At 39.5% G+C, this 12444-nt stretch overlaps 2 protein-coding genes across 3 annotated transcripts in view; one reads left to right on the top strand and one right to left on the bottom strand.

Annotated features, from left to right (window-relative positions):
• Positions 1 to 12444, bottom strand: part of LOC144043709 (uncharacterized) — a 68196-nt gene extending 55752 nt beyond the window's left edge. Inside the window, exons 1-2 of the mRNA XM_077557619.1 lie at positions 12434 to 12444; positions 12127 to 12192 (exon numbers count right to left, since the gene is read on the bottom strand). The gene's annotated coding sequence lies outside the window, so the exon portion shown is untranslated. The remainder of the gene's footprint in view (positions 1 to 12126; positions 12193 to 12433) is intronic.
• LOC144044494 (uncharacterized) lies at positions 482 to 7532 on the top strand. Of its 2 annotated transcripts, XM_077558946.1 has the most exons (3): positions 482 to 560; positions 5802 to 5881; positions 7150 to 7532. In XM_077558946.1, exons 1-3 carry the CDS (start codon positions 527 to 529, stop codon positions 7348 to 7350), a joined length of 315 nt encoding a protein of 104 aa, XP_077415072.1. In that variant the 5' UTR covers positions 482 to 526; the 3' UTR covers positions 7351 to 7532. The 2 variants fall into 2 exon arrangements, with proteins under 2 accessions (XP_077415072.1, XP_077415071.1); XM_077558945.1 differs by lacking the exon at positions 482 to 560 and having other exon boundaries at positions 5750 to 5881.

Raw genomic sequence — 12444 nt, 5'->3', positions numbered from 1 at the left:
AAAAAACTTAAAATTAACTATAAAGAATTTTTTTTACAGTTGCACACAAGAAATACACAACAAAATAAACAAATGCAACTTAAAATGATGCATTTGAGAGAGAGAGAGAGAGAGAGAGAGAGAGAGATTAACTAAAACTAATAAAAACGAACAAACCTGCTCCGAAAACTAATTAAAGCTAACCGCAGGGCAGCATTTCTACTCATGAGCACGCCTGTAGCCAATAGAATCACTCAACTGAATTCCATGCAGGCATCATGAGTTCAGTTCCTAATTAGTGACAAAGTGAATGAGACCCTGTCACTAAATCTTCCCTGTGATTGACTGGCAACCACTGCAGGTTGTAGTTTCCTTTTGGCCTGCAGTCAGTTGTGATATGCTCAAGCCCCCCATCACCCTAAACAGGATTAACAGTTTGGAAAATGGATGGGTGGCTCGAGCTCATGGGACTTCCTGACTTCCCAGCAGTCTTCACTGCAACATAAAACTGCACCGTGACACGAGGAAGAAGTGTCTCTGCGGACGGATGCCACCTGGAATTAAAGTCCAACCCAACACGGGTAAGTGCGCACGCTTGTCAGCTCCCAAGTATGTGGCCTTCATAACAGGATTACTCGACTCACCACATTGCGCTTACTAATTGTTTAGGTAGCCGGATGAGCATGCCACACCTTTCTAATTGCGTTAGCTTAGCATTTGTTGAAAGGTTGATGCCTCTCAAGGACAGTTTGTTCCACATGATGTGCATGCTTTCTGTGCTTGCCTCCACTCTAAGACTAAAGACCAATTATTCTGTAGAAATCATTTGTTTTAGCTCAAACGTGAGCTTCTAAATTGTACATGTATGACAGAAGACCTTGAGTTCAATCACAGGCCATTTGCGCTCAAGCTTCCTACTGTACATGATTGTTTAAGTGTTTGGGATTGTTGAAGAAAAAGATCTTTTTCTTCGCGTGTTCGTTTTCTTTCGGGTAGTGAGAATGTTGGTTATCCGAATGCAGGCTGGAGATCGATGAACAGTCACATCGAAGCTTTTATTTCTACAGAATATTCCGGGCACAAGCGAGTTCCCAGACAATGGTGGCAGCCTCTCGCAAGTGCCCCGATTCCAGACACGTAGAACCTTTTTATACTATCTTGAAGGGCGGTACCACAAAGCCCCCACCAAAAAGCCCACCTGGAAATCATGAGATAAGACTTTAAAAACATCATTGATTACAGACACTTCAACCACAGACAATGGCCCATTGTTGTGGAAATAGATGAGGTCCCAGTCATGACGATAAGACTTTAAAAACATCATTGATTACAGACACTTGGCAGAAATTGCGATAACACTCACAAAGCTTTACTGAGGAAATAAGGAAAATTAAAACAGTTATGACTAAATCTGGGCAGAAGACCCTCTTCAGGATTCATCTGTGACCCAGGGAGTAAAAGTAAGTCTCTTAGAACTAGTTTTAAGTCTTAATGATGCTACGGGGTCGAGGCCATTATACAGAACAATTTACAGTCGTTTGTGAGATTATCAATCAGGCCAATGTGAGAAGAAAAGGAAGCAATTGCCAAGGGTTGTAGTTCAGTTGTAGTTGAAGAACTAATATTTCGGCTGCTATAGCTTTGTTTATGGTCAGGATGGTAACAAGACAAGATTTTTGTACCAAATCTGAAGTATTTCCATTATTGTGGGTCACTTCATCTATTTTAACTCTTTCACTGCCACTGACGTTTAAAGACGTCAAGTAAAAACCTACGCTTCACTGCCAATGACGTCAAAAGACGTCATCCAATGATTTTTTTTTTTTTTTGGAAACGGGTAGAGGAAACCCTTCCGCATGTCTGGTGAAAGTTTCAAGTCTGTCTGTTGTGCCTAATGACTATTTTTGGCCCCTAGAGGGCAGCGATGACTCTCTTTTGACAAGATCGGGTGGGCGTCAGTAGAGGCGGAGCTAGAGCGTCGAGCAGGAGATGAGAATGGAAGACAAAGGAAAAATGGCGGCCGGTCGCGAGGAGCTCACGCCCGAGCCGTTTTTTTCAAAGACCAAAAGCATCGCTGAAAAAGCACATTGTTGACGACGATGATCATCATCGATGATGAAGATGAGGGTGACTCCGTGGTTGAGAAGCATTGACGCGGCAGTAGAAGACGTTAGATGGAGCTAGATGGAGGAGGGGACGGGCAATGGCGAGCGTTTGCAAGCAGCTCTACACTTACAAGACGAAAGGCATCGACCAACGCTAAAATAGTACATTGATGACGACGATGATCATCATCGATGATGATGAAGGTGAATCCGAGCTTGACGGCGAAATTGGAACCGCTGACGCGGAGGCTATGACGGTGTCGTAACGCGGAACACAACCGAGCACGCACAGGCGGACGTTCGATCGGACGACGGAGAGTGCCCCGAGTCCAATGCATATTCATCGGAGGAAGTGTGTACAGTCTGCTACTTGCTTTTTATTCCCCGGAAAAAAAGGCCGTCAAGAAAGTGTAACGTTTGCACGCAAAACCAACCAATGCGAAAGTGAAAGTAAACTGTTGTGCGAGTCCTGGCGTCTCCTTGCACGCAGGAGAGCGTTACAAAAGGAAAAACTGTATTTGAAACATCCACATAATTGTAAGTAGTACCACAGTTGCACACATTTGTAAATAGTTTGCGAAATTGTTTTGTCAAATTGTTACACTGTTGAATGGAAATAAACGTATTTTGCAATCAAAAAACACTTTTTCATTGTTGGTGAAAGCGTTTTACAGAAGTAAAGCACTATTTAGGTGTTTGTGGCATCATTCATGGACAAAAAGAAGTGTACAATTCACTAGAGTGCATGAAATAACATCGTTTCACAAAAAGCTCTTTTTCTCCGTTTTTTGTTTCAAAAGAGAGAATTTCGGTGAAAGTAACCATTTTCTATTGTTGATTACTGAAGAACGGAATAAGGTAGAAACAAACTTTTTTTCTGATGAAAGCCGAGAGTCCAATCTTTCATTTGGTAGTATGTGTGTTTCCATAGTCCAAACACAACATTTTCTGTGGACCTTGAAAGATCACTCAAAATGCTTAAATCGGCTGGCAGTGGGGACAACCCGTTTCTGAAAACGTCTGGCAGTGAAAGAGTTAAGAGCGGAACCGAAAGTATCAATTATTGTCTGAAACGCCATGGTAAGCGTTTCCGATTCCAATCATATTGTGGTCTTTGGTAAGGTATTAAAAGAGTGACCTAATAATCATGAGACTGATTTTCAATAAAGTTGGCTATCGCCCTCACAGGATTCCAAGTTGTAATATTAATAAGATCGCATTGCCGGGCTCCCGTATTGTATTTCAGGTGACTGTAGGCACGGCAGGATGTTAATACCGTAGGAATTTGCACGTTATTCAAATTACAACGTTCTGTCCTACATAAAAGGCTATGTGTGTTGTAAGAATCTAGCATAGCGCTAGTTATCTCTAGCCTTGCAGACTTCACACCTGTTCTTACAAGCTTGCTAATCACTTGTAACCGGCAATCTATATTTCTAAAAAGAGTGATGGCACCTTCCCATTTAGGGTGAAGGTCGTTCAACCTCAGCAGGTCAGGTCTTCACCAGAAGGAGTTCAATTATCGACGAACTTCAAACTCTGCTTACTATAAAAGCTAGCCAGCTCGCTGTTAATCTAATAAACCTCTCCTCATTTCTTCACGCAGGAGAGGGGTCAGAGATAATTACCTGATGCTTTTTAGCGAGATTACAAGTCTAGCTATGTTCTTCTTTGTAGTCTCTGATTGCGTCATACTTAAATGCAACATGCTTCAGGTCTTACTGTAGCTGGAACTGGGGCTTTAGTCAATTTTGAAGAAATTATTCATTGGAATGTCCCAAATAGCAGTCAGTGCTAGAGCAAAACATGACAGGAAAAGCCTACTAGAATATTTTACTCGGACTTAATCAGAGGCACTTTAAATGGTGGCAGGTGTGTGCTGACTCACATTTATCATGATTGTATTTGGTTATTCTGAACACAGCCGTTATGAGGTTGTTTGAAAAAAGTTGTGAAATTATTTATCTTGAGATTTTTTTTTAATCTATATATATATATATATAGAAAATTCTGCCATTTGATCAGGGGTGTGTAGACTTTTTGGATCCACTCTAGTTATGTTCACCATCCATACGTTTTCTATGCCCCTTATCTTTCTTGGGGCACTATAACACAAGAGCATCTAAGTCGTGTCTGCCATCTAATGGTGAATAGTGATATTACAATTTAAAATTATATAATCGACCTACACTGTTTGCTGGAGATAGGGATCGGGCCGGCCCACAAACAGCCAAAATCTATGTATAATTGAAGCCCTTTTTTTTTTTTTTTAAGATAGCCCCAAAATATATATTAAAAAAAATAATAATCTGTCAAACCTCCAATATACATTTCCACTCACAATAGGAGTTTGCTCCCCCACGCCCCCTAAAATTATTGGGGGGGGGGGGGGGGGAATCAGCACGTAAGTGATTCCACTGCTGAAAAACTATTTATTTTATTTTTTTGCGGTGAATTATAAGCATGTTTCATGTGCTACATTAGACCCCCGCACACTCACAAACTCCCATTTTACATGGAACATGTACATTGGAGGTTTAACAGGTGTTTCTTTGATAAATATTTTTTGTATTTTCCATCCATCCATCCATTTTCCTCACAAGGGTCGCGGGGGTGCTGGAGCCTATCCCAGCTGGCTTCGGGCAGTAGGCGGGGTACACCCTGAACTGGTTGCCAGCCAATCGCAGGGCACACAGAGACGAACAACCACACTCACATTCACACCCAGGGACAATTTGGAGTGTTCAATTAACCTGCCATGCATGTTTTTGGAATGTGGGAGGAAACCGGAGTACCCGGTGAAAACCCACGCAAGCACGGGGAGAACATGCAAACTCCACCCAGGAAGGCCAAAGCCCGGACTCGATCTCACGTCCTCTGCACTGGGAGGCGGACGTGCTAACCAGTCAGCCACCGTGCTACCTTTTTGTATTTTCTTAATAAAAAAAAAAATCGAGCTATTTCAGTGGGCATCAAATATACGTACGTGCTTTTTTGCCAGTCCCTAGAATTTCTTTCTTTTTTATTAATCAAGGGGTACTCAAAATTGGTCGTGGGTGAATGGCCAATAAATACTACCACAGAATGCTGTTATTTTAATATTTTAATACATATAGTGACAATATTGTTTGGCATTGTGGCCTATGATTTTTCTAATTTACAATGTGTGCCTTGTCTTAATACAGTTAGAGAGACACTGCTATACTGTATACAAATAAATGACCATGAGGTGATGGAGTTGCATTAGTGTGTCACCATAAACATTGAAAACAGTGACGAGTCTGTCTTCATTTCAACCCAGTTAAGTTAAGCAGAGCAGAAATCTCATTAGGGGTTGACACTAAAAACTTACCGCATGGAACAAATGATCGCACGACCTTTACGACCTCTGAGCGTCACGCGGTGTTGTGTATTTGTGTGTGTGTCACACTTTATGGCACCTGCAAGTTTCATGTCACCATTGTTTACTCGCATCGACGCTGTGTTGCTTTTATCCGTATCATACATGAGTTGCTTTTACAGCAAACGTTGTGAGTTAATGAGGATGCCCTTATATGGATGGACACCTCCCGACATCATCATATGCAAATTACCTCCGCCTTCTAGAGCCACTTTAAAGTCAGGCAAGGTGCTGGACTTAGCCAGAAACGACAGGACAAGGTAAAATGGTGCACTACTTTTGCATTGTGGCACTTTTTTGTTTGGTCGTGCTTGCAGTGGGGAAGCCAGGAAGCAAATTGGAAGACCTGCGACTTGGTGAAGACTTACCATGGCTCACACAAATTCACGACAAACAGGTAAGATGGCTTCAATTCCACTCTATCTCTGTTTGGACAGAGGATATAGAGGAATACTTGCTCAGTTACGATGACCGGCTCTGGACTGGACTGGACATTCACACTAATGGACCTTAATGAAGTCCTTAATGAACTTAGCATGAATGTTTTTGCAGTGGGCAAAATTCCTAGAATTCAGCAGGCCCATATAAGGACATCCTGACTGCATAGTGCCATCTCAAATATAAATACCGATCCATTATCTCTAATCCCCCCCCCCCCCCCTCCCCGAAATCTGGCGGGCTGTCAGAGTCACCTGTCAGATTTTGTCACTCTGATCTCCACAGTCGTTCATCTGTGAAATTGCAGCTTGGATATTGCAGAATATGCATTATAGTCACACTTGCATTGTGTAAAAGTTTTGAAACCAAGTAGTAAAGTTAGCTTTACCACAGATCGTCTGGTGGTTTCCATTTACAATCAAAATGATAAACGTTAAACAACATGTTAACATCTGCTCACAAGAAATTTTCAAAACTTGTCAATGAAAGGGAATTTCATTTAAGTACATTCTAATTGTAATAATTCATTTTAATCCAATTACTACTTCTTCTTTTTTTTACTTAATTACAACAACTTTGGATTCATTCACAGTAATTACAAGACGATAAGGGTATGACAATTGTATTTGCGATAGTGGAATATTTCAGTTATGCCCCACAGGCGACAGTCCAAATACAAATATATTTTATATTTTTCCAAAAGGTGTAAACGTATGACTTCCATAAGATAAACCGCAGATGTGTGAATTGTGTCATGTTTTATGTACTGTATGCACAAATCTAATTATTCCAGGGGGGTTTTCTTAAATAAAGAAAATTGTCAAATTATACATACAACAATGTATTTTATTTATTTATTTATTTTGACAAATCTACGAGCTTTTTGGGCAAAATGGGAATTAATGTACTAGTACTATTTTAGTGTATAAAATTAGTAAAAGTAATTCCCATTGTGTAGTTCCAGTACCACTAGTGGTACGCGGGCTCCCCCTAGTGGCACATGAAATAATCACTTAATAAAATGTTCAAACTGTGTACCTGTACAGTATAATGTTTAGAACTTTTTTTTTTATCCAGTACAGTATTTTATATCTATTAAGTGTATTTCAGCTGTATTTAACTGAGTAAAATACAGTTTTAATAGGTCAAACTTTATTTTTGCTTTAATAAAAAAAAGAAAAAAGAGAACTGATAGACATTTGCAATTGCCATTCACTTTTTTTGCAGGAGCTGACAGACAAACAGAACGTGATGCAGTTGTTGTACAAACTCTTCAAGCGGGAAAACGAAATAGTGCCGGAAAAACCTGGCGAGACGATGCAGGTGGAGGGGAACGAGACGGAAGGAGGACTGGAGAGGAAAGCGAGTCGTGAAGTTCGCAGACCGGGATGCAGAATCTTCTTCTGGAAGTCCTGGACCGCTTGCTAACCACGCGGCTGCATTCTTGTCCGATTATCATATTTGTTTTGTTTGCTCGTACCAAACTGCATCACATTTATCAACTCATTTTATGAAAGCCTTGTTTACGTAACGGTCTTAGCATCAATGCTAATGCATTCCAAGAGCTGTCATGGCTGGTAAACTCATGTATCACATTAAAGCATTTCTTTGATTTGCCTCTTGTTTTTCAATATTTTACCCAAACATTTTTCTTGTGAGAGCTATTTAGTTTTCAAATAAATCTTTCAACTTAGAAGGAAGTACAGACAATATTTTCTGCCACCATATGAAAACATAAATGTAAATGCAAAGTTTTAAATGACATTTTAACACTGTGTAAAAACAAGCTTTCTGCTTTTTATAGTCAAAGCACTAAATAGTTTAATGCGCCATACTTAATGTGCTGTTATTCACAAATTGATCTTTAAGGGGAGCCTGATAGTGAGATTGAAAATCAATTTGGAACAAACCGCCGCATAGACTTATACTGTACCTCATAAAGCATTTGATGAAAGCTTTTTTAAGACTTTATTTTGACAATAAAACAGACATTTTCGCCACCTCATATTAAAACGTAAATTCAAACAACATTAATAGGACACCATGGCTCAGTGGTAGAGTGGTTGTCCCCACGCGTGAGGTTGTGGGCTCGATCCTCACCCCTGGTGACCATGTCAAAGTGTCCTTGAGCAAGACACTGAACCCCAATTTGCTCCCTGTGAACCCGCCAGTGCCCTGCGTGGCAGCGGGCCACCATTGGTGTGTGAATGTCAGCCATTGTAATTTGTAACGCGCTCTGGGCACCATATGGTTAAAGCGCTATAAAGAAAGTAGTCTTTTAAAACATACCGCAGTCTACGTTTATGGCACTTGACGCTGGACTGGCAGTTGCAAGTTTACCATTTTTGATTTAGCCTTCCTTCCTATCATTTCTCCTTTCTAATATATATAAATGTTTTTTGGACCATGGCAAAATTTTAAATAGAACGTTTTTCTATGTTTTTGGGAGCAAATGAGTTAATATGGTTGCTTAGCCATATTGTATCAAGCAGTCAGGACAGCTAGCGCTGATTGGTTGATCATCCATTTTGCAGAGCATAATTAGCAGTGCGCTCAATGGTTGTCATCTGTTTACCTTAAAGTATTTCTACACTTCTGACATGGCTTCTACCTGGAAAGTATACTGTATGTAAAACTGCGTATGATTACAATGATGACCAAGCAGAAATGAAAACACATGGCTGTATGATTTAACCCTATACAGCTGCAGAAAGTAGATATACGAGTGCGGAAAATAAAATGCATGTTGACAAATAACCTCTCTCTCGAACAGGAAGCGCCAACATCCATTTTTACACACTCACACTGCCACACATGCATGACTGCTCTGGTCAAACAAGCACACGTGCGGAGGCGGGGATTGGTGGGCGGACAGCTGAGTGGGCGCAAGAGTCGCTTGTTCACGGATGAGTGCGCTCGCAAGTATTCCAGCTTTGTGTGCAAACAGGAGTGTCGTTGTGGTGGAGTGAAAGCAAAAAGGCAAGCAAGTGGACCCAAGAGAAGGGAAGCAAGTGGAAACTGGAGGGAAAAAAAAAAAGGTATATTGACTTTTTAATGTTTGGATCCAAATAATTGGGTCCCTGGAGTGCCTGCCAACTATCAAGCATGAAAAACACCTAAAAAGATTGCTGTTCTAAGGCATTAAAAACAGTTTCCTTACTACGGTGATAAAAACAAAACAGTAAATCTCATTTCTCAGACTGTTCTGTAAATTTTTATTCATGCACATAGATTTTCTGAGTTTATAAAAACTTGTTTGAAAAATAATTGATTTGAATCTTTAATGTTTTGTCAATAGTTTTCAAATAAACAAAAAATATAGAAATTTGTTTAGAGCTATTTTATTATTTGTTAGCATATCAACAGTAATTGTTCCCTGACTTCTGTAATACTTGATGAAAGAAGACACCGTTTTTACTTTGGAAAACAATGACCAAACCGGTAACATCAAACATCAAACACCCCCCCCCCACCACCACCTCTTTTTGTTTTTTTTAAATCACTATATGAATATGAAGTACAACATAACCACTAGAGGAGTGCCCAAAAAAATCTATTCAAAATCGATTTTATTTAAATTATTTCATACTGTTTTGTTTTTGTTTGTGTGTGGCTTTATTTGGAGTGCTGTTCATGTTGTACCCGGTTTGGCCACTGAGGGGCAGTGTGGTTCCACGCGGTCTAATGCACTGTTAAGTTGTAGCCACATTAGAGAGTAGAAGGAAAAAGTCACGATCAAGTTATTCCAATAAAAGTTGTTTTTTTGCAGTGTGGAGCCGTTCTTTTGAGTGATAAAAGTGCCGCGAGTAGCGCGCTAATTATCATTAGCGAGTCAGACTAGAGCAGATCATTACAATTCCTTGCACGTCTATAGATTGAAGCAAAAATTGTCAATCAAATCATTTTGAATCAAAAATAGTTCTTAAATCGAAAATCGATTCTGAATCGAATCGCAGACCCAAAAATCGGAATAGAATAGAATCATGAGACATATATATATATATATAGAATAGAAAATTCCCACCTCTAATAACCACCAATCACTGGTTAATAAACAGTAATCAGGAAAAAAAAAATGTTTTTGTAATATACTTTAATGCAAAATTAAAATGGATCAGATTAGTCGATTGATTGATTCAATAATCGATAGATTAATCGATTCTAAAAGTATTCGATCGTGACTACTTTTGATCAATCCATATCAATTACAAACTAAATTTTGTTTTGTTTTGTCAATTTCATACCAAAAAAAATACAGTAATGCATTGATGTAAGCCCCACCCATTTTTGTTAGGCCACGCCCATATCTGGTTAAACCGCACCCACTTCCAGTTTATGTCACGCCCACTCTGAATACAGATACAGATCATTTAGATGGTCGAACAGATACAGGTGCTGTACTAGCTCATCCGTACTAATTAACATAATGACCACACCCACACTGAGTTCTCCACCAATGGCTGTCGTAGTTTTATCCAATCAATTCATCGAAAAATGACTTAGTAAATAAAAAGCTTTTTATTTCGTCGAACACAGTTGCCGTGGCGACGCGCTGTTTGCCAAGAAGAAGGACACTGATTTTGTGACTAAATTGTTTTGCCATCAGTGATCTTTTGCTTCTGGTTGTCTGTATCTTGCTTGATACACGATATCGTAAAACACAACCTCCGTGAAACAAGTGGGAACTTTTTGAGGAGTTGCCAATTCACACCACAGGATGACTGAACAGAGATTCCAACCTAGAACCTTAGAAATATGCAGCAGACGTGCTAACCACTCAGCTGCCATCTAAAAATACAACAACAACAACAAAATCAAAATACAGTAAGTACAGAACAATTTTGAGGTGTATGGACCCAGATGCATTTCTCTCATGTCTGCCCTACATGCAGAAGTAAACAAATTAGAATAGATTCTTCCATATTCTTCCGCACAGCTCGAAAGCGCAGCACATCAAAGGAGCACCAGATAGCTTTAATTGAGCGCAGGCCAATTATTTATAATGAATAGAATGAGGAGGAAACAGAGAAACGGGATGAGGTCCCATGGGAGCAGCAAAGAGGAAAGGAAAGACGAAGACGGCATCATCGTGCATAGTGACAACATCACACACCCGTGGAGACCTTGACAGCTTTATGCGCTCGTATCTTACACGCTACTTGTTGCCTGGCGTCATGCATCCATTTTATTTATGAAATGGCGCACAACTTCCTCCACAAACTGCTGACAATGAAAGTAAGGAACATCGTTTTTTTTTGTTTTTTACAACAAGCAGTCACTTGAGGCGACCCCTACAGACCTAAACATCTCACTTTGACGCACTTAAAGTGAATTGCAGGGGTGTATTCGGTTAACTGTGACCAAATAGGAGAGAATTTTATTTACCACTACGGTAAGATGTGCTTTGATAGTGAAGCAAATTTTTGACGTGGAATTCATTCTACAACTCTAGGTGTTGTCAGAATAATGATGGGGAAATTATTAAGAAACGTCTGGTCACAGTTTTCTTTGATTAGTCTGGTTTGGTTTTAGTACTAAGTAGGGGTGTTAGCAAAAATTGATTCGGCAATATATCGCGATATTGCAGCGCGCAATTTTCGAATGGATTCAATATGCGTCCGAATCGATTTTTAAACATCAATTTTTTATGGAAATATTCAACAAAACGTCTTACTTAGGGTTAGGATTCAAACATTAAGCATGGAAGAATGTTATATTAATGGAATTTATTTCAGTGCTGTTCAAACATGAAACTGCAACCTGTTTGTTAAATGCAGTGGCTCAGTTATAAGCCTGAATTTTCAAATACATAAATACATTTTCATACAAATCGTACAGTGTACATGTACAAGTTTACTGATTAGTATTTTCTAAATTTAAGTAAAACATATATATATCGCAATAATAGATTTATAGATTCGTATCGGGATTAATCGAATCGAATTGTGACCTATGAATCGAGATACGAATCGAATCGCCAAATACTAGGCAATTCACACCCCTAGTATTAAGATGGTGTCTAAGACAATCTTAATTTAAAAAAAAAAATGGCATTGGTACACGACCCCAAACCTCTGCATCTCCTCTTGTAGGGATCTAAAATGACTACCTTTGATACTTCTTAATGAATATGTATACTGTTTTAATTTTAGATTGGCAATGTAAAACATACTGAATGACAATCACAATAAACAGCAAACATACCCGTAAGTGTGAAAGAAAAAACACACATTGGGCAACAAGCTGCGTGATCCCACGTTTGTTTCATGCCTAGCACAAAAATTAAGCAGTTAGCGATGACAAATGAACACGCACACACATATAGGAAGAGCCACTCAAACAAAAAGCTTACTCTCCCACCGCCCCAAACCCCTCAATTACACTATACAGTCCAGCAGTTGTCGAACATTCTTTCAAATAACATCATATAAAAACATTTTTGCTTCATCTTTACACTTACAAATTCGAAAAATTAACTTTTTAATCGAGCCCGTTCTCCCCACACACGTACCTCTTTGTAGG

The sequence above is a fragment of the Vanacampus margaritifer genome, chromosome 2, assembly GCF_051991255.1.
Source record: "Vanacampus margaritifer isolate UIUO_Vmar chromosome 2, RoL_Vmar_1.0, whole genome shotgun sequence".
Lineage (NCBI taxonomy): Eukaryota > Metazoa > Chordata > Actinopteri > Syngnathiformes > Syngnathidae > Vanacampus > Vanacampus margaritifer.
This window is presented reverse-complemented; position numbering and strand designations above follow the sequence as displayed.

Bases quoted from the DNA above. Each gene is read 5' to 3' on its own strand.
- LOC144044494 (XM_077558945.1), top strand. From the start codon at position 5,750: ATGGTGCACTACTTTTGCATTGTGGCACTTTTTTGTTTGGTCGTGCTT. The intron at 5,882-7,149 runs GTAAGATGGCTT...CTTTTTTTGCAG, and splicing joins CACAAATTCACGACAAACAG to GAGCTGACAGACAAACAGAA.